The sequence below is a fragment of the Gekko japonicus genome, unplaced genomic scaffold, assembly GCF_001447785.1.
Source record: "Gekko japonicus isolate JY-2015 unplaced genomic scaffold, Gekko_japonicus_V1.1 scaffold32, whole genome shotgun sequence".
Lineage (NCBI taxonomy): Eukaryota > Metazoa > Chordata > Lepidosauria > Squamata > Gekkonidae > Gekko > Gekko japonicus.
The window spans coordinates 249,270-270,481 of NW_015167527.1; the positions used below are offsets into that span (position 1 = coordinate 249,270).

At 40.4% G+C, this 21,212-nt stretch overlaps 1 protein-coding gene across 1 annotated transcript; it reads right to left on the minus strand.

Moving 5' to 3' along the window:
• Positions 1-1,987: 1,987 nt before the first annotated feature.
• SLC39A9 (solute carrier family 39 member 9) lies at positions 1,988-21,019 on the minus strand. Its single transcript, XM_015413288.1, has 7 exons — positions 20,807-21,019; positions 14,814-14,922; positions 11,289-11,480; positions 9,210-9,278; positions 8,224-8,309; positions 6,314-6,448; positions 1,988-5,635 (listed from the first exon to the last, which is right to left on the minus strand). Exons 1-7 carry the CDS (start codon positions 20,900-20,902, stop codon positions 5,405-5,407), a joined length of 918 nt encoding a protein of 305 aa, XP_015268774.1. The 5' UTR covers positions 20,903-21,019; the 3' UTR covers positions 1,988-5,404.
• Positions 21,020-21,212: the final 193 nt, after the last annotated feature.

Here is a 21,212-nt window from a genome sequence, read left to right on the forward strand (position 1 = left end):
TGGAAATAACAAGCAGAAAGGGACTGGAACCTTTATCACTCACCCAAAGGGCAGCTGTATGTCTAGTTCTCAGCTACTAGCTAAAACAAAATGTATCTTTGAGGCCATATTCTGATATTCACACATTCACAGGATAATTATGGCAATCCCAAATCTCTTCCTAAAGGAAAGAATTCTGAATTTGTGCCAAGTGATTACACAACTTGTAAACCTGGCCATAGGCAAACAAAACAACTTAGCTCTGGATACAATTCCAGGCAGCCATTTCAAAGAAGTTCATGCATGTAGCCAGAGCTGTTTCTGTACGTCCAAGTTCAATAAGCACGTGGGACTGCCAAGACCCACCATGGACCCCAAAGCAAGCAGTTCATCTCCCCCACCCCCAACATAGACAAGATGCTTGGATTGGTGCAGGGATCCTGCTGTCTTGCACGAGTCCCTTGTCTGGCTCACTAGGCCCCTCCGATTTCTACCCTTTGCTCACTTCTCCCACCACCACCTGACAGCCTTGCAGGCAAACCACATTTCAGAAGGAAAACAGACTTACCCATTTCAATGTGCCATTCGCTGCAGTAAAAACTTTCCACCTCTGACTGCACATGTGTAACGCCTTCACAACCTGAACTATTACAGCTCGGAACAAAGTTTGAGTCCAGTGGCACCTTTAAGACCAAGAACGTTTTATTCTGGGTGTAAGCTTTTGTGCACGCACACACTTCTTCAGATATAGATGTATCTGAAGAAGCATGCGTACATGAAAGCTTATACACAGAATAAAACTTTCCCAAGAAGTCTTAAAGGTGCCACTGGACTCAAACTTTGTTCTGTTGCTTCATACCAACATGGCTACCCCACCTGAATCTATTACAGCTCTGAGATGTTACCTCCTGCTTAAAACAAAAGTCATTTTTCCAACCTCCTTCAGCTGCAATGCATTAGTAAAGAACTGATGTTTCCTACCAAATACTTTTACCAAGTATGTTAACAGTACATTTACTTTGACGTGTCCAAGCATAGTCAAGTACCATACATAATTAAAACTGAACTTTAAGTGTGAAATCAGAAGGCAGTGCAACACGGCAATAGATCAGTTTCATTCTTATGCCACCTCTTGAATCCTGCATTAGCTACAAGTTTTAGATATACATTTTAAAATACTGTAAATCCAACTAACATGCTTTTCAGTCAAAGAGTAAACGGAATCCCCCCTTCCCAATTTTTCTTGGTAAAGTTTTCTTGGAATAGCAGTTCACAGCTAAGAGTAGGTTAAGGCAGCAGTGTGAACTGAACCTTGTAGTACCATCTTTTAGTTCTAGTTCATACATCACCATGTAACCATGACTAAAGTGATGGTTCAGAAATTAGTTGGCATAGAGATGCAACCACCTTGCCTAGCTGCTTCATCTTCTCACAGTATACTGGAGTCCATCCAACCCAGACCACTGTGCAAGCAGCACATAGACTGTAGGATCTGTACACCCTGCAAGAAGGCTACACGTGGGAGTGTGCTAAATATGCTGTGCTTTTCATAAAACTCCAAACAAAATTTTATAAGAGTTATGCTTTAAAAAGTGGAAAGCTGTGTATAAATTCAAAGGCTACTGCTCTCCAGGTCATAGCTGAAGATCTCCCAGAATTACAACTTCTCTCCAGCTTATAGAGATCAGTTCCCACTGGAGAAATGGCTTCTTTAGTAGCTGGACTCTATGGCTGGACTCTGGCATTATAACACACTGAGGTCCCTCCCCAGGCTCCACCCCCAAATTCTCCACAAATTACCCAAGCCAGACTTGGCAACCCTACCTACTGCAGAAGAGGCTTGCATATGTGTTTCAAGCAGCAGCAACACGGAATCTCTTCAAAACTATTCACAAGGAATTAGACCAAGTTCTTCCAACACTGAAGCTAATAAAAAGTTTAATATAATAAAAACAACATTTTTAAACCATTCACAATTAAAGTGAAAAAAAATCAAAAAATAAGGCAGTCATCCATGGAATGGTTTCATGTGTACAAATGATTTGGAAAAGACATCGAAATCACACTTTAGTACACAGTCAGATACACAGCTATGACCAGGGAACACTGTACCCACAAAGTCACAGCTGCTCAGAGACACAGTCAAAACACAGAAAAGCTGATCTTTTGAAACAGATATTCTGCTTCTGAATGTCACTGCTGAGCTCCCCCCCCCCAACTCCTGTGGTTCAACAAACAGCATAAAACAGCAGTACGAACAAACAAGTTCAAGTTTTCCCATTCCTACAGTCGACTACAAAATGTCTGCTGTCACTGGGTATACCTCTACGACGAGCTGTGGAAACTTATCTGGAGAATTTAACAAGAGTAGTTTTCTGCTGTTTCACATTATCACCTTAAGAAAATTCAAAGTATCCTTGCTCCCTTGGTTTGACTGCCATCCTCATACATGTTATAAACCAGGTTTTTAAAGAAGTCTCTGTTAAGCAAGAGACCATTCCCTTTATTTTGATTATTCTTAGTTATGATTTAACATAATGTTGCACACTGACACAGCTCATCGTAGACTGATTTTCATAACTCAGTCAACCAATGTAAGCAGTAGAAACACAGGAGGCTAGACTTGCAAGGTATTATTGAGTATTCACCCTCTTTCTGTGGCTCCCCAGAAGTCTATTGCTGGAGCCAGAATGTCATCAATAAGACTTTTGAGGAGTGGAACTTCACTATCCTGAATTTGACTTGGTTAAGTGGGGAAACATAAAACATGGGAGGTTACTTTAACCTAGGAGATCCCTTGAAGTTAGGATTCTCACAGCTACAACGGAAAAGATATCCGGTACTCTGCTAAAGGTACATCCTTCAAATCCACTTTCACTGCGATAATTAGCAGTCCATTACGGATGAAGTGTCGAAGTATCCACATCATTACAGAGTCAAATCGGTGGTGGTGTAGAGCAAGTAGTCAAGACAGAGTTATGTAATGCTACTCTTTCAAGACACATATGGCATACCATTAAACTTGATCTCAATTTTACAACAGCATATTTGGAAATGTTTCAGCTACACAATTCTTTGCTATATTGCCCATGCCTTGCTTAGCCTCATTTAATGTGTAATATGTAGAGTGTTAATGATTCTAGACGCCATCCCATTTCCTTATCAATCAAGGGCAGAAGTCCAATCAAGGCTTCTTGCTATTGACACCAGGCCCAGGCTCTGCGAGCACGGAAGATATAGTAGAGATTATTTTCATAAATATGAAGTGATCCAGCATTGGCAGCTTCATAGCAAGTTCTCCAACGTGCTGCAATCAGATGTGAAAGGCAGCTCTGGTGTCCAACAAAAATTTCTGATACCAATATCATAATACTATCGCAAACATTAAGTGTGGCTTAATTCAAACTCTTATTCAGTGTTTGTCTTGTCCAGCACTGCCAAATGCAGTTCTGTAGCAAAAACCAGGCTTTTAATCGTACTTGTGCCCATGTTACCTTCAAATTATCCTAAGTAAATGCAACTATTTCAGTTCATTAACAATGACCATTTCCATTTATTCTGTGCCAATTTGACATCAACTGCTTTCCTTTTGGAATGCACCACTAGTTATGTGCTGTGATCTCCCAGGCATCTAACAACTCCCAGTTTCCCCCACCTCAAGCAGGCATCAAAACACGAAGTTTGTGGACCATGTTGGCTACGGTTCATGTAGAAGGCTGTTGCAGATCAGATGTGCAACTGATCAACCGTCAGGAAAAGATCAGATGATGGATCTAATGTACCACCCACAGAGCTCCACTAATGCGACAGAACTTTCCTGCCACCCATGGCAGAACGCTAAGCTCCCTGGGGATAGCATGGAGGGCAAAATCAATAAAAAAACACTCACTCTTCTGCTGGCAGAACTGCTTTATGCTGATGGAAAACAAGGTTTGGAGCCAATCCTAAATCTATTAATTATTCTGTGCTGATTTTAAAGTTCAACTTCCAGTGTTAGCAGAAACCCCAAAGCCAAGATCTTCACTGAGGTCCTAATCTTGACTACTGTGACTGGGCCAATATCAAAGAATCCAGCAGAAATCACAAATTAAAGACAAATCCTCACCTAGGACCATAACATTATTTTCTGACAAGCTAGTATAAGATGTGAACAAGGAATGGAAGAAAGATTGTGTTACGGATTGTAAACATGGGGATGTGTGGGGGAAATGTCTGGCATAGAGAAATAACTAGCACCAGGGAGAGACTAGTTATTTGACATTTTTATCTTTTTTGCAACGAAAATGTGAATAAACAAGAGAAATGTTTGGCAATGGGAGTAAAATGTATATCTAATTTGCTGTAAAAACTCTGTGCTAAGAATCCACATACACCTTTGGATGTTCTAGGTTTCTGCCCATGGCTTGTTTCTTCCAAAACAAAACAACATTTATTAGCCAAAGGTAGCACACATGTGATACACAGATTTGTGTATCACATGCAAAGGCTGACACTGCATTCCAGAGCTGTACTCTCAGTCAACACTGACTGTAAGACTTCAAAAGTGAGACGGAGAGTGGGACTCATTTCGAACACCCTCATGCCAATTCAGAATGGCTTATCTTGCTTCTAATAAATGCTAAGCCTTAAGGACTCTGTGCCACAGCATCTACCTCTGCAAAAACATTTTGTGCTAGCTGACCAGTACTTAACCTTATTCTATTTCAGTGGAATAAAGCTTTCCAAATAAATTGGTACCATATTCACTTCGATAAGCACCAACTCGTCAGAGTTCAGAATAGCCTAACTCTCAGCCCAACACTGCTGGCTTATTCAACCGTATGGATCATTATACTCAAGGGGTGCAACAAGGTTACCTCCTGGTAATGCAATACAAGATTCCCATCCAGATGCTTAACTAGCCTCCTAAATTGTTCTCAGGCTTTGTCCAAACATTTCTTCAGAGTTTGTAAATCCAAAATTTGTGTCAGATTTATCTTCCCAAGATAGCCTGCGCTATCAGTATAACACATACAATTTTGAGGCAGTTAAAAGGAGTCCATGTATTTGAAGGCAGCATCCAATGTCAGCAGGTCAGCTGTGAATGCTGACACACAGAATACTTTGGTGATTATGATTTCATTATGAACCACAAAGTTCTTCCCAAATCATCTGCCATAAAATCTTAATTTCACCTTCCCTGAGAATAGGGCAGGAAGTCATAATTAAAGTATCTTCAGAAAGTTAAGCAGAATTAATATCCAGCTGTCCAAAGTACTGTCTTGCTACACTAAAAGCTCTCCCAGAATTCCTCCTTCTGCAGCCACGCTTCTCTCTGACTCCTTAAGATGGGGCGGTTAACAAGGTAAGAGAGACAATGATAAAAGGGCAGCCAACACTTGCTGCTCATGTCAGAGTGAGGAGTAGGTTGCTGGTCTTCAGGTCTTTAATGCTGGTGTCCAATGGACAAAATCAGAGGTATCAGGCAGCCCAGGACTAGAGCTGCCACCTCCAGGCGGCTGAGTCCTTTTCCTCCTGCAGCTTCAGCTTTGTGGCTATGTCCCATGCCACCAACCTCAGGGAGGACATGAACTGTAGCAACATACAGAAAAGTCCCTGCAGAAAAAAGCATGGCAACTCCAGTGGCGTTGACTTCTGAGAGAGCTTGTTTACTGCTCTGCAAAACAAGAAGGCAAGGAGAGGAATGAATCAACAAAACTGGTCCCTTCAATAATGGTTATTACTTATTCTGAGACAAAAATGATACTTCCTGCTCTGAAAGGACTTCTGCCACTGAAAAACAAAACAATTCTAACAAAGTTGATCTTCTTGACTGCCCCTTCAATATCTTAACCTTTACTGCACATGCAGTTTGTTTAAATGGCTATTTGGTAAGCTAAGTCTTGTGGACTTTGTGAACCACAGTCTACTCAGTCAGGGCTCTGCCTCATGTAAGCTTATGCTACAATACGTTGGTAAGCCTTTAAGATGACTGAAACAGACTGTTTCACTTTAAATCACACACACCTCTACTACTCTGAAATTTGTCATCATAGAATAATTTATTCCCATTCCGACACCATTCACATAAGGAACAACCAACTGTCACACCTGAGAAAACTTACATAACATTCAGTAACCTATTAAGTCAGTCATAGCACAATTTTTGGCAATTCAGACTCCATACATAAAATACATGACTGAGCTGTACCTAATTAGATATAATATATATTTCCCAGTATGTACATAAAACTGGCTGGTAAAGAGATAAAAGTAAGCACTTGTTGAGCACTCATAAACATCTGTCAGACTTTCCAGCTATTATCATTTTAGGCAGTTCTCTCCAAAATTTTACCTTGCTTAGCCCCAAGTAAGTCACCATTGACAAAACAGGTGCTGCTAGTGCAAAAACTAGCAAGTGCTTCCTGATTCGATTCCGTTCAAGACCAGCATGCATAAGAAAAGAGACTAGGCCAAAGGCAGCTGGCGCCTACAGGAGAAAAAGAACATAAAGATCTTGGCGACTTAAAATTATGTATGAATACTGAACAAGTTGTAATCCTACGAGGTTGGATCCTATGGACTCACAGAAGCAAATCGGTCTCTGCCTTCCCAAGCAGCCCATTAAGAACTCCAAAAAGCAAAAGGTAATGGAGAAGAGTGCAGGAAGAAAGGGGAATAAGACAAAATGAAGCCATCTCTCTCTTCTGCTGATATAGAAAATGCAGCAGAGTAAGTCTTCTATTCATGCAAGGTGGAGGAGGTATAGTCCTCCTTACCATTTTTTCTGCAAGGCTCCATCAACCCTTTATACCACCCTAGAATCAGCTATTGCGGGCTATGGAGAGAAGGTACAGGCAGGGAAAGATCTGCTTTCTGAAGCATGTTGTACTTGCAGTTCATAGAATCCAATCCATTGCTGTCCATGCATACATTCATCCAGGTTCTACAGGGCCACTAGCCTGTCATTGCAGCCTATACAGTTTTCTTTGCATCTCTGCTGGTTTTGATCATAAGATGGGTCAACACTGCAGCATTTCCTTATTACAATTCAACAAATTCGGCTTTTACTAGTACACCAAAACCCAAGGATTTGCTGAATTGCCATGGAGCCATACTCTTCATATTCTTCCTTAGTTACAAAAAACACACAGCTTGCTAAAGAGTAAGTCAAACTTTCCTTGTATGAAAGGTACTCCAACTTTCAGACCATTTCTTTTCCAGTTTTACAATCTTTTTTATATGAGGTGACAAAAACTACACAAGGTATTACAAAGTGTGGCCACAGAACAAATATATATAATGGTAGTACAAGTTTTATTTTCAGCCCCTTTGCTCATAATTCGGAAATATATTATGTTGTTATTTTAAATAATACAAACAAATGTCCATTTGCCTTTTCCACAGAGCAAGTGAGTTGAGATTTTCATTATGACAGAAATCTTCCTTGGTTAGCTACAGTTGATTTCACATATCATAACTGTGAATTCATGATGTTTCATCCCATTCTGTATATGAAAATATTTCATCTCCTAAACATGACAGCTACAATCTGACTTTTAAAAATCATCTGGAAACCTCACCCCCACCCCCATATCCCTCCCCAACATTTCCTAACCTCTGAGGTGCCTGAGCAGGTTGCCCCTCCCCTGATTTACAGGACACTTAGCTGTTCCTACCATTGTTTCTGTTCTGCAGCAGAAATGCCAAAATATTTGCAGATTTTTTTCACCTTTTAGTTTTTTATGCTTATTTTAGTTAATTTATGTTTTCCTGCATAAGCACGGAGTCTTAGAGATCCTGTACCTGGCCTGCAGGTGATCTCATTGTGAGGCTCTTGTCATTTACACAGGAGCCAGCTAGTTTATTATTAGGCACTGTACCCTGAATATAATAGAAAAAAAGAACTGCTTGGAAAAAATGCTCAAAAGTCTTCTTGAGATAACACAAAATAGACCAAGATAGGTAGCCGTGTTAGTCTGTCTGTAGCAGTAGAAAAGAGCAAGAGTCCAGTAGCACCTTAAAGACTAACAAAATTTGTGGCAGGGTATGAGCTTTTGTGAGTCACTGCTCACTTCTTCAGATACCGGCTTCTTCAGATAGTCACAAAAGCTCATATCCCACCACAAATTTTGAGATAACACAGTTTTTAAACCTTAGTTTATACCTGTGCTAATTTCTGCCTAATAACTCATACAAATGACTCACCAGTGAATACCATCCACATGTGTTAGAAGCAAATAAAGGTTCATATATAGGACTTACCTTATGCAACATAATTGCAACAAACACTATTAGCTGGACACTGGTCTGAGATGTAGAGGCAGCTGCACCTAAGGCAACACCATCCGCTTAATAGGGGGATGGTGGGGAGGGAAGAAACAAATACAAGAGTCAATATCAACGGCTTTCTGGAATTAAGTTATACATGGATCAAGTCTTATAGCACAGCCACTATAAATCATTACACACCTTAATTTGCCTTCTCTTGCTCAAAACCATAAATAAATCTAATTAAGAGCAAATTAACTTATGCATCAGCACACAAAACAATTATGTCTGCTCCTTATGCCAACAAAAACACCACTGTCATTAAGTATACCATATTTGTCCCTAAGAATGAATGTCCTTAGTTTCTTTTTATTAGCTGTCAGAAGCTTTCCCATATTAGAAAGCTCAAATCAGACAAACAAATAGGTAGCAAATCTAAGTTACTGTCACAATGAAGGCTCTACATAGAATTGAACTGTAATCCTTCTAAGAGCTTCTAAAGATTAAGGTTTCCCCCCCATGAAAAAGCAACTAGTGAAGTTAAATTTAATTTTTCAATTAAACAGATTTCTACATATATCTCCATCCTCACAGTGCACAAACCTGATGAAAAAATGGAGGAACTTCAGTAACAGCTCCCCTAACAGCAAGGGTCTCCCCATTCATTTAGCTCACAGAAAGCTCCTATGACGCAGTTGTTGATGCAGTGGTACTTGCCTATTGAGGACTTCCCATAAGCAACTAGGCATTCCCAAGCACCATATGTACCCTTTTACATATATATCCCTGAGGTTCTCCCTTTTTTTCTCTTATCCAATGCAAAAAGTATAGTAAGCATGATACAGAAGACCTTCCACCTACAAGTAGTGCTGACTACTGGCAACATGACATGTCATTCAAAACAAGTTTAATGTAATCCATGGGCAGACCCAGGATATTCCAGCCTTTCAAGAAAAAAAGGCAAAAAAAGAATAACTTACCTGCAGCATGAACAACTAATCCCAGTGTAGTGGTGATTTTGGAATTGCTCGATCTTGCTGCTTCTGGGTCTGAAATAATTAAGAAATCTTAACCAAATAAGATATAAACATATATGGAGAATTCCCTAGAAGAGAAATATTACAGGAGTTGAAGCAGAACTTTGAAATAAACATAAGCTACAGCTCAAATAAATGAAGCCGTCTTATACCATTGATTTATCTAGCTCAGTATTGTCTACCTTAACTGGTAGCAGCTCTCCAGCATCTCAGGAGGACCCTTTTCCCAACATGACACCAAATCTATGGAATTCCACTTCCCTCAACAGGCCCCTTCTATCATTTTCTTCCACTACCAGGTGAAGACTTTTGTTTCTGTGGCATTCTCCCACTGCCTCTCACTAAACAAACACTGGCTGAGATCCTTTAAGAGGAGATGCCAGGGACAGAACAGGTAATTTCTAGGGGTATGCATTCAGCATAAACAGAGCCGAAAAAATACCCCCAAAATACCTTACCAGTATTTTTCTGGTATTAAGCCAAATACAGATCAGAGAATCTGATAGGCTACTGGTATAGCTGAACCCAAATAAAGTCAATTTACAATATTTATACCTGGCCTTTCTGCCCTCATCAGGGCCACCAAGGCAGCTAACACATTAAAACATAATAAAAACACACATTAAAAATATTAAAACAATTAAAACCAATAAACTTACAAAAACTAAAGGATCACTGAGGAAATGCCAGACAGAACAAAAAAGTTTTCATGTGCTAGCAGAAGATGGCAACAGAAGGGGCAGGCCAATCTCTCTGGGGAGAGAGTTCCAGAGTTGTGGTGCCATGACCAAGAATTCCTGGTTGCTACCTGCCTAATCTTAGAAGGCAGCGGCACCAGAGCAGGGCTGCAGAAGAGGAATGGAGCAGTTGTTTAGGTTCGTAAGGGAGTAGGTGATCCTTCTGGTATGCTTTCCCCAAGCCATATAGACTTTAAAGGTCAACACCAAGCACCCTTCAATTCTGCCTGGAAATAATTTGGAGCAGTGCAGATGGACCAAGAATCTGCACCAATTGAAGTTTCAGAACACTTTTCAAGGGTAGCCCGACGTGGAGCACATTGCAGTAATCTAATCTATATATAACCAAGCCATGCACCACATTGGCCAGAACTTTTTGCCCAGGAAAGGCCACAGATGTCTAACCAGTTGAAGCTGATAAAAGGCCAATGTTACCACCTGATTATCCAACAGTAGGCCTGAGTCCAAGAGAATCCCTGAACTATGGACCTTTTCCTTCACGGAACTGCAACTCTGTCCAGAATGGGCGACACCTTAAGTCTTGGGTCAGACCTTCCATTCACCAGTAGCATTTTAATATTTTGGAGTGTGATGTAGATTATTCCACATTTTCTTTCAAGGCACATTAGTTTTTTGACTGCTTTCTCCCCTTCTATTTTATAATATGCGGAATTTTAGCCAATTCCACTTATAGCATCTTTGTAGATCACTAAGCTTTAACGAGTTATCTAAAAACACTGGTATGTTATATTGTCACAGTAGTTTGTTCATCCAGAATATTTTACTTGTTCTACAACACACACACCCAACTACAAACATGGTTTTTAGCATACAAGGGAAATACACACAAAATAACCTTCTGAAGCAAAATCCTTGTTTAAAATGCATTCAATGTGCCCCTTCAACTGATTTTTCACTTGCAACATGCACTTTTGAAACAAACATCCCGCTGCAAAGCCTTAAGATTCAAGTTCACAGAATGAATGAATTTTCCTTCAGAATGCCACCCATCTCCCTGCCAACACTTCTTTCCAGGGTCACTTCAGAACCCCCAAGTTCAACTCAAGCAAATCTTAGTACTCACTCTGTTCACATATATTGTGTAACATATGCATATTAACAGTGACCCCCCCCCAAATAAAGAACCATTTTCATTTTGCTACTGGGTATTGAACAAATTGCTTACTCTTTCTTTAAAAGTGAACACCAGAATGTGCAGTCAGCTATTTGACTATTTCAAGACTTATCATTCACTATGGTTGCCTGTCAAGAAAGCTTGATTTACCATCTGTCGTGTGTACATGAGAGCTGCCAATCTGATCCACCAGAAGCATGAAGACAAAGCCAAGGACGAGGGAAACTCCAATGTAAGCATGTAACCTTGAATGGTCGTGGTCATGGTCATACACCACCGGCATTTCTGCTGCTTTCTCAGATTCAGCCACCTTTTGAGTCTCACTGACTGGATGATGCTTTGCTAAAGGATATAGGACAATTTGGAATTACAACTACAGGAACCTCAGGAGTTACAACACCTAACAGTTTTCACCAAGTTAATTTTAAATCTATCCTCCTGAGCTAATTTGAACAAAGACATACGAGCATGCCAATTTACCATGGCAATGAAATTTACTCGTTTAGTTGCCAGCATCATTACAGTAAGAAGCAGCAAGTAGAAAAAGTACATTGTCAGTCTTTAACTTTTAAAATCTTTCAGTCTTGCAAAATGGTAATTCACAATATTTAATTTTTAGTAACAAATCTTTATCACCAAAACTGTTAGAAGCAAACAAACAGCAAGGTAACAACAAAGTCCTGTACAGAGGTACACTCTAAATCCACTGAAGTCAAACAGTGTGGTTTAGGATGGCGCTGTCAAATCTTCACACAGATGGTCTGAGGTTTGCAACACACGCACCAAAACCACCCTCTAACCAGGGAATCTGCAGATTATGTCAATTCAGAATTCCTAGACAGCGAACAAGTATCACAGGGAGAGTAAGTGGTATTCAGTATCATTGAGAAGCCTGATGAAGCACACCTCATTTCAATAGAAATGCCTTTCTATCACTGGCTACTTATTGTTCATACACCCATTGTGATGTTTGCTTAGCTTAGTCACCTCACAACTGGCTAGCTATAGAAGCAGCTTCACTGAAGAACATGTCTCTATTCCCCCTACCCTGCCCTCCCCCAAACAAACAGACACTTAAGAGTTTTACCTATCAACCATGAGAATTAAAGTCTTAAGAAAGCAAAAAGCTTTCCCCACGTATAACAATCTGCACCAGACTGTACTTGTGCTGTAGTCTTTAACAGTAGTCACTGAAGGCAGACTAGTTTAAACAATGTCTCCAGTTAACCAAAAACATGGGGGGGGGGGGATATGGTATGGATACTCCAAGACAAATTTAGAACTTTACTAAATGTTTTCTAGTTTTCAGAGAAGTCCCACTTTGCAACCAAGAATTAAGCAAGGTAAGGTAGATGTTGCATGCAGAACTAAATATATGACAATAAACTGCCCCTTCCTTCTCTATGATGGTGGCACCCAATAGTGCCCTCCTAGTTCAACACTGCTTCGAATTGGAGAAGAGTATTGGGGTGATATCCTAGCTGTCTACAAGCAGCCTCTAAAGAAGTAGACAGCTAGGTGGTGTACTTTGCAGCCCAGATACTTCTTTTTCTAATCTTTTCCAGTTGAAGAAAGGGGGAAGGAAAAGGAGAGTAGCAGCAGAAGAGAAAAGAAGGAGATAGAGCTGGAGAGAGGGCACGCTGAGGAGCAGAACAAAAAAGGTATTAGATCAAGTTTCTTAAACCCAAATTGTTAGATTCATTTGTATTACTTTCTCTGCTCAAGGGATGCTTTTAAAGTACTTGACCTGTCATGATCTACATAGCCTAACTGCTGATTGCCCTCCTCTTATATACCCATTCTCTTGACATACCGTATCAGCAACTTGTTCAGCTGAACCTAGCTACTTGACATCAGAAACAGAGTCTTCACCTCAGATCTCTTTAGCAAATGCACAGAAGCTTTGTGGCAAGATTTTCAATTCAAGTTACATTATTTAAAGGCTTACAAACCTTCACTTTCCTCATCCTGAAAATACTGGCACAGTAGTAACATGTACATAAAATACATCCACAAAACCATTGAATCTTGGCAATTTTAAACACTGGGCAAAGTGTACACTCATTCCAGATGTACAAACAGCTTGATAATACAAGTTGTTAAACGAATATGAAGAGTTCAGTTAAACATAGCTCCACATTTATAAGTATACAGATTCGTAAACTCCTCATGGGCCTTCTCTCAAGTTCTGCAAAATGCATTATTTATCACACTTGTATTTATCATTCTATCTTGCATCTCAGGGAAATATACATGGAGGTTTACTAAATATCGTCTTTGGACAGCAAAAGGAATAGAACTACATCCCAGACATCAGTGGGGGGGGAAATTAATTTTGTCAATTACATCCTATATGCTAATTTCAGCTTCATTTTCAATGCAATTGGAAGTAAAAATGACCTCTTCCATCAGGTTATATGTTACACTTTTTAAAAAAGTGTTTTGCTTGAACAGCAAACTGACCACAAGGTAACTGACCTCTTTAAGGCTGAAGAATACACAAAGTACAGAATTTCAAAAGGCTGAAAACAGAGTTTCATCTATTTCCCCTCATTTCTTCAGATCCATTTAATACCATTTCTTGGTTAAGGGGTTAACAATTAGAGAATTGCAAAAGGCACTCAGCTCAGCACAGGTGGCTCCATAAAATTCCAACATCATCCACAATTCTCTGCATGTGAAGTTACAGAGAAGCCTCTAAAGAGCTAATAAAGGTAAAGGTAAAGGTTCCCTTGCTCGAAAGCCAGTCGAATCCGACTCTAGGGTTGCGGTGCTCATCTCCGTTTCAAAGCCGAAGAGCCAGCGCTGTCCGAAGACGTTTCCGTGGTCATGTGGCCGGCATGACTAAACACCAAGGTGCACGGAACGCTGTTACCTTCCCACCGAAGTGGTACCTATTTATCTACTTGCAATTTCTTGCTTTCGAACTGCTAGGTTGGCAGGAGCTGGAACTAGAGACAGGAGCTCACCCCGACTTGCGGCACCCGGGTCTTGAACTGCTGAACTACTGACCTTCCACAGCCTGCAGTTCAGCGTCTTAACCACTTGAGCCACCGCAGCTCCTTTTAAAGAGTTAATAGCTCATAGTTAAAACCAGGCTGGTACAGCAGGCAGGCTGCCCGACTTGAATGGAAAGGTTTCGAATCCCTACTCTGCCATGAAGTGCAATGGTGACCATGGGTCAGTCACATACTAACCAAACTCACAAGGCTGCTGTGATGATACATTGCGGATGATGGGAGAACCACATCTACCACTCTGAAATTCTCAGAGGAAAGGATAAAAAATTAACAAGCAAATAAAAGAAGTGGTATATACACTTTTTATCTTTGAACCTTTGTATCACAAACTGTTTCTGAAACTCTCTGAAATTCTGCTATGCAACATAGGGATTTGCTGTTCAAGCAAAACACTTCACAGCACTCTTTTCATGGTTCTTTAGATTCTGGTTGTGATCTTTAAAGTATTTAAAAGCAAAAATAGAAACTGTATAGTTATCCTACAACTGTTGAAATTCAAAGTACTTTGTGATCTAAAAACAGAATATGAAATGATTACAAAAAAGCTAAAGTATAAAAGAACTCCTATGGTAGCTAAAGTTTGCTGCTTCAGCAAAAGGTCAACTTTAATTATTCAGAACACTTTGCACCAGAACAGTCATTGTTATTCTCTCACCCTCCAAAATATCTTCATAAAGTGCGTGTACTCCTTCAGGCACAATGACAGCCAAGGCAGTTCCACAAAGGAGGCCAGCACCAAGGACTGTGACCAGCTTTAACCTTTCCTGCAAGTAAACATAGAATAATTAAAGTTTTATAGCACCAAAATTTGTCCAAGAACAAATTTTAGGATGAACATATTGTTCACTGAAATATCTGAAAGAAGCCAATAGCACCCACAACAGAAGAACTCTTGACCCAAACAACCGAAGTAAAAAAGACCCAATGTAGGATACTCTTAAAATACTTGACATAATAAGGTTTGGCATGGTATTTCATTGAGTAACCTTTGTCGAATGAGAAGTTTTGAATGTCCACAAAACTAGGCATTTTACAACATTAATATTCAACTACCTGCAGTTACCTAGTCAACTATGATTACTTATAGCAGCAACATCAGACATTAATTTACATATGTTGAAATAAAAGAAATTGAAACAATTATAATTTCTCCTTAGCACATTCTCTTAACACTTTTACACCCTATCTGTCAACCCAAAAAGTTTCTTGGCAGTATGGTGATCTGATCATGGACCTCACAAATCCTACTACAACATTGTAACCTCCTCTGTCCACAAAACATCTGTGGGCAAAGGTCACTGAGTCTCTGTAAGAAGCCAAAGGTACACATTTATTTATTTATAGTATTTCTAGTCTGCCCTCCCCACAAGCAGGCTCAGGGCGGCTCACATTACTTGGCCCTCTGGCCAAGATTCATATAAACATTTAAAACCAATTTAACGATCAATCAATTACAATAAAACCAATTAAACAATAAATCAATTACAATATACAGTTAAAGTGCTCATAGTATGTTTCAGGCAAGATGGCGTGCCATACAGGACCAAAACATCCCACTCAGCAGCGGCGCAATCACACTGCCGCCCAGCCTATGCCACAGATAGTAATAGTGGCCCTTGGTGGTATTAGTGGCCAGCTCCTAGTTGAAAGCCTGGTGGAAGAGCTCCATCTTACAGGCCCTGTGGAACTGCATAAGATCTCCTCCAGGAGCTCATTCCACCAGTAAGGAGCCGCCACTGAAAAGGCCGTAGCTCTGGTCGCAGCGAGCCTGGCATCCCTGGGGCCATGATACAACAATCCACCTTTTGCAAAATTACCTGGATGAAAATGCAATCGGAGTTTAAAGATTAGTTGACTCTTATAAAATGGAACTATTACCATTCATGAAACAAACTGAGCAGAATCCTGATTTTCTATGTAACAGACAACCATGGGGAGAAATATCTGACATTATGCATTAGAAAACAATAAATCGTGTGATTTTTTAAAAAATTGTGGGTTCCTAATGGACTTATCACAGGCACTAAAATCCAAGATACAAACATTTCTCACTGTACATACACCCATTTCTTTTTAAAAAACAAGTTCTGGGAAAAGAAAAACCAGCCCAAGGATTTTTTTAAAAACTAAACAGATAGATGGAATATTACGAAACGTCTTTTAATTATCCAGTCACATACAGATAACAATTATTTCCATGCAAGCACTTATCTAGCTCACAGGTGTAAGCCAAAATGCTGTCAAGAGATGTGCACTGAGCAAGAGGACTACTGAAGTCTGTAACATTACAGAACTTCTAAAAGGAAGAGGTTATATGCCACCTGTCCAGCCTGAGATGACTCACAAAGTAAAAAACAAATATAATAAAATTATAAAAACCTATACAATTATGAATATTGAAACAAGCTCTATCCATCTGCTCTAAAAGCAGATTTTATTGCATTGTTTATAGCAGGTTATAGAGCACTATGATCAAATTTCTTATTGTTTTTAATACTTTCACTTAATAAAGTTATATACTATTTTTTCTAAAACTCAAAGTTGTTACATAAAACAATCCCAATATACAGTATGAAATTAAATCCCAATATCTATGCATCTAATAACTCCAGACGGCCCAATAAAACCATGCTTAACTAAAGGCCCTTCTAAAAAGCACTGCCTTACACATCAATAGATCTATTTCTGAACTGTGCTCTAGAGGATATGATGGAGCTGCAAAATGGAGCTAGGGACAGACCAGGGAGATTTCTCTATAGGACTGTAGAAAAATCTGAAATCTAATACAAAAATAGGGGATTAACCTCCCCCCCCCCAAAATAAGACAAACAACAGTCTGTGTAGCTTTAAGAAAGGAATGCTCACTGAACTCTCAGTAGTTGTTCGGGATTGCTAGGAAACTATAACAATATTGCCAAGCCTTGGTTTCTGTAAAGCAAAGCCAGGAGTAGACTGGGAGACCAAAACTGCCCTGGAAAAGGTCCCCGTCCCCCCAGGTCATGTCCCCTGAGGAAAGAACTGCAGGTTTGGCAGCAACCACTAGAGACTCTACCCACACAACTCAGCCAGGTTTGGCAGCAGCAATCACCACACAATTCAGCCCTCCCTGTTGAAACCCACCACACAACTGGGCCTGGCCACCACACAGCCCAGTCAGACTTGGCTTGATGGCCTCAGGAGTAGGGAAGGCGGGAAAGATGAAGACCCGGAGTAGAGCAGATAAAGGCAGGTTGGCTGGTAGATAGGAAGGCGAGAATGAAGCAGCAGGGGGAGAGGCTATAGGGGCTGTGAGGGAAGGGAAGAGGAAATAGTGGAGGAGTGGGATGCAGGGGGAAATGAGATGCCACCCCCAAGTATTTGCACATACCCCCACTTGTATACCTTAATGTTAAAAAGGCAGTACCACCTTCCCTTCACTGGACTGCCCTTTCCATAGTCACAGGGCTGCCACAGAAAATATTGTTGATTTGGTTGAAACTGTCCTGTCCTCATTCAGAGAAGGAATAAATAGCGGGTTCTAACTAGGACATAAGGCCTGTCCAAGCTCATATGGGAGAAATAGTCCTTCAAGTACCTGGGTCCAAAGTTATAAAGTTTTGGTTTTTTAAAAAAATGTTTTAATTTCATTAAACAATAAAGAAAAATATAACTACTATAAATATACATTCCTCTCCCTATTGTTGCTTCTTCACATCACTAATAAACTAATAAAATTAATATAACATCAGTATAAGCATAATGTCTTGGTTTTCCCCACTTCAGAGGGGTTTTTTCTCTCAAAAAAGAAATTACAGGCCACCACTTCCTATTTTTGTCTCCCATGCTGAATTTTGAAAGTTTGTTAATAATTGTCGGATCCTAAACTTTCTGAATGCAGTCATGCTCAGATGGAGGTGTCTGGGTTTTTCTATTGCTGTGTGATTACAAGACAAGCAGCTGCTATTACCTTTCCATAACAGTAGGCCACATCTCCATCACAATGTATTCAAAGCATAGTTATTATAACAAAGCGTAGCTCATAGCCTATAATCTTCTTAATGTTAACATAAATCACCTTCCAAAAATTTTGTGTTTTGGGAGAGGTCCACCAGACATGAATATGTACCTATGTCAGAACATCCGTCCTAATATAATCCCAGGCAGGGGTCATTTCGTAGAAAAAGAGGTGCAGGAGCTCATTAGAATAATTTATTTGCATATATCACACCCCCTGACATCACTGGAAGTGTGTCAGAAGGCAACACCCACCGCTCAGGCGCCACTGGATTGTTTTGGATTGCTAGCTATTGGGGGGGGACGGGACGTGCAGATCTGTCCTCACAGAGGAGGGAGAGCTTGTACCTGAATAAAACTTGGTCTTAAAGGTACCACTGGACTGTTTTGGACCGGGGGGCCGGGAGCTCTGCAGTTTACCTGGTTGCTTCTTGCTCTGACTGAGGGCTGCTGGGAGCAGGGGGTTGGGCTTGTTGCATGTGCCCGCCCCCTGGGCTCTTTACTGCCGGAGCTCCGCTCCTGTGCACTCCTGCAGGAAATGACCCCTGATCCCAGGCATGAATAATATATCTTATTGTACTTGGAGCTATATACCAAATACTGAGAAATTTTAAAAATTCTCGTTTATGTTAACACATTAAGGTACTCAAAACATTTGAGCACACTGTCAATCCTCCTTTACTGTTTCCAAGTTTAGCACTTACCTGTTTTGAACATATCGTATCTTAAAAAAAAAAAAAAACATAACACAATTTTAAAATACTTCTATGTTGTCAGTAGTTTGGAGCACATTTTAAAATTCTATTAGCAATCTGGTAACCTAAAGTTGCAACAAAAATTATGTCATAATTCCCTGTATCTGTAAGTTTTTAACTATAACAATTTCATATCGCCTGCTAACTGCTGTAGTTTATCAAGTCCAAGAAGTTTTGTAGATAAGTTCAAAATTCTTTTAAGATCAGCTTTTATCCATGGTGACTAGCATGGTAAGAACATAGCCAAGTTAGTTCTGTCAAGGAAGGGATGTAGTTTCTGAGCCAGACATAACTGAAAAAGGTACTTCCAGCAACAGCACCAACCTGTATAACTAGTCAGTTAACAGAAACTACCAATGCCATAGAGACCCAATCTAAAGTGGATAATAAAATTCACACAAACGTTGTTCTCCCTTAGCCAGCTGACTATACTTTAAAATTACCATGACAATTTTAACCAATAAAATTTGATTAGAAGTGACCTAAAGTAGCCCTGAGTTGTGGATATTACACATAGGAAGGTTTCAGTGCTAACGGAACAAGACATATGAGAAAATGCTTCAGTATACAAACATTTTTATATAGAGTTGTCTATTTTTACCTCATCTTCTCTGCTTAGAATCTGCTTTTGCACTTTTATACCATTCCCCCCCAAACCTGGAAGGATTTTGAAATATTTTCTGAATAAAATATTTTATTATGGCACACAATATCCAAAGGTTAAATTTTAAGGTAAAACAGAATTACACATGTTCTCTTCCCAATTGATATATAGACATCAGGAATAGAAATGTAACAAGAATGCTTTGTTCAAATTTCATCCAGGGTAACTTCATGGTTACTTCACAAAATATCCACCTGAAACCACCACAGATTTTAAATACAATGAAATGTATATACATATACATACATACATATATATATACACACACACACATTTTGAATACAGGCACTTGTGGTTTCTTTCAAGCCCTGTTCTCTATGCAACCACCCACAGAAGTGAGGTGTTGAACAATCAGAGGCACCACATATGTGGAATGCTTTCCTAGTGGAAATATACCTGGCACCTACATTGTTGTCCTTTAAATGCCAGGTAAAGACAAAACTTATCAGTCCAGGTTTTAGCTGAGTTATTGTTGTTGGTATTTTGAGGGGAGGGTCCATTTTCTAGTTGCTTTGTAATTTAACTTTGGTTTTGTTTACCTGCAGTCATTTTTATGTGATTTTTATTTCTGCTTTTGTACACTTTCATCTTCTATGTTTCTATTGCTTTTAATTTCCTTACTCTAGCTTTAGATTATCTTATGACTTCAAGTTCACAGTGCTGTCCAGTTATTTTAAATTGCTGAGTGCCTAGCCATATTGTTTTATACTGTTTCAAGTTTGTTGCAAGTAGTCTCAAGTGGAGAGCCAGATAACAAATAATTTAAATAAATTCTGCATGCTTCCCTTTAATATAGACCCTACTATCTGGTTTAAAACTACAGTGCTAACCTTTAACACTCCAAAAATAATATGAATTTGGCAATTTCAGAGAGACTAAGTCAGTGATACTCAGTGGCTCAGGACTCGTCACATTTGGCTCTTTGACAGTCCACTGTGGCTCTTCTGAGCACTGTTTCCCAATGCGGCAGGCTTGCAGTTGGTTCTCCACCTTGAAACCCGCCGCCACCAGAGGAATAGGTAAGCGTCGAGCCTCCCTGAGGTGCAGGCTTCATGCTAGGATGAAAATAAATGTGGCTCTCAGCAAGCCATAGCCTAAGTACCACTGAGTTTTTTAAAAACCAACCCTCCAAAAAAAAATGTCCCACCCGTCCCCCCCGCCGCCGCCCCCAGGAGGCAAAGTTTCTACAGTTCTTGTTTCCGAAGCGGATAGGCCGTTAGACAGGCGCCTCCTTACCTCCGAGAAATTAACGGCTAATGGGATGATCCCCGCCACGTAGCAGCCTACCAGCATAGCCAGCGAGAGCAGGCTGATAGACAAGAAGTCGTCCATGGCCGGTGTCTCTTGCTTGCTCAGATGTTACACCGGGCCGCTAATCCTCCCCTGAGATCGCCGGCGCGGCCCCCGAAGGAGGAACAACCCTCATGGGCTTCCTCCACTCCCTCGCCCCAAAGTTACCAGGTGGCCTGGAGCCGGCCACAGCCCCCGGGGGGGGGGGGACCCTTCCCTCCTGCAGGGGCTCTCCCTGGCTTCCTCCACTCCCTCGGAGCCCGGCTCCCGAACGGAAAGGCCTCCGACGGGGGGGTCCCTAAGGCCACCCAGGATCTGGTCTCGCCTTCCCTCCACAGGGCCAACCCAAAAG

What these genes read in the sequence shown, in the direction of transcription:
- SLC39A9 (XM_015413288.1), bottom strand. Translation starts at nt 20,902, where the DNA reads ATGGACGACTTCTTGTCTATCAGCCTGCTCTCGCTGGCTATGCTGGTA. An exon ending in TCATGTACACACGACAGATG is followed by an intron (nt 9,279 to 11,288) that starts GTAAATCAAGCT and finishes TAATTATTTCAG; the next exon opens with ACCCAGAAGCAGCAAGATCG. An exon ending in ATTAGTTGTTCATGCTGCAG is followed by an intron (nt 8,310 to 9,209) that starts GTAAGTTATTCT and finishes CCCCCTATTAAG; the next exon opens with CGGATGGTGTTGCCTTAGGT.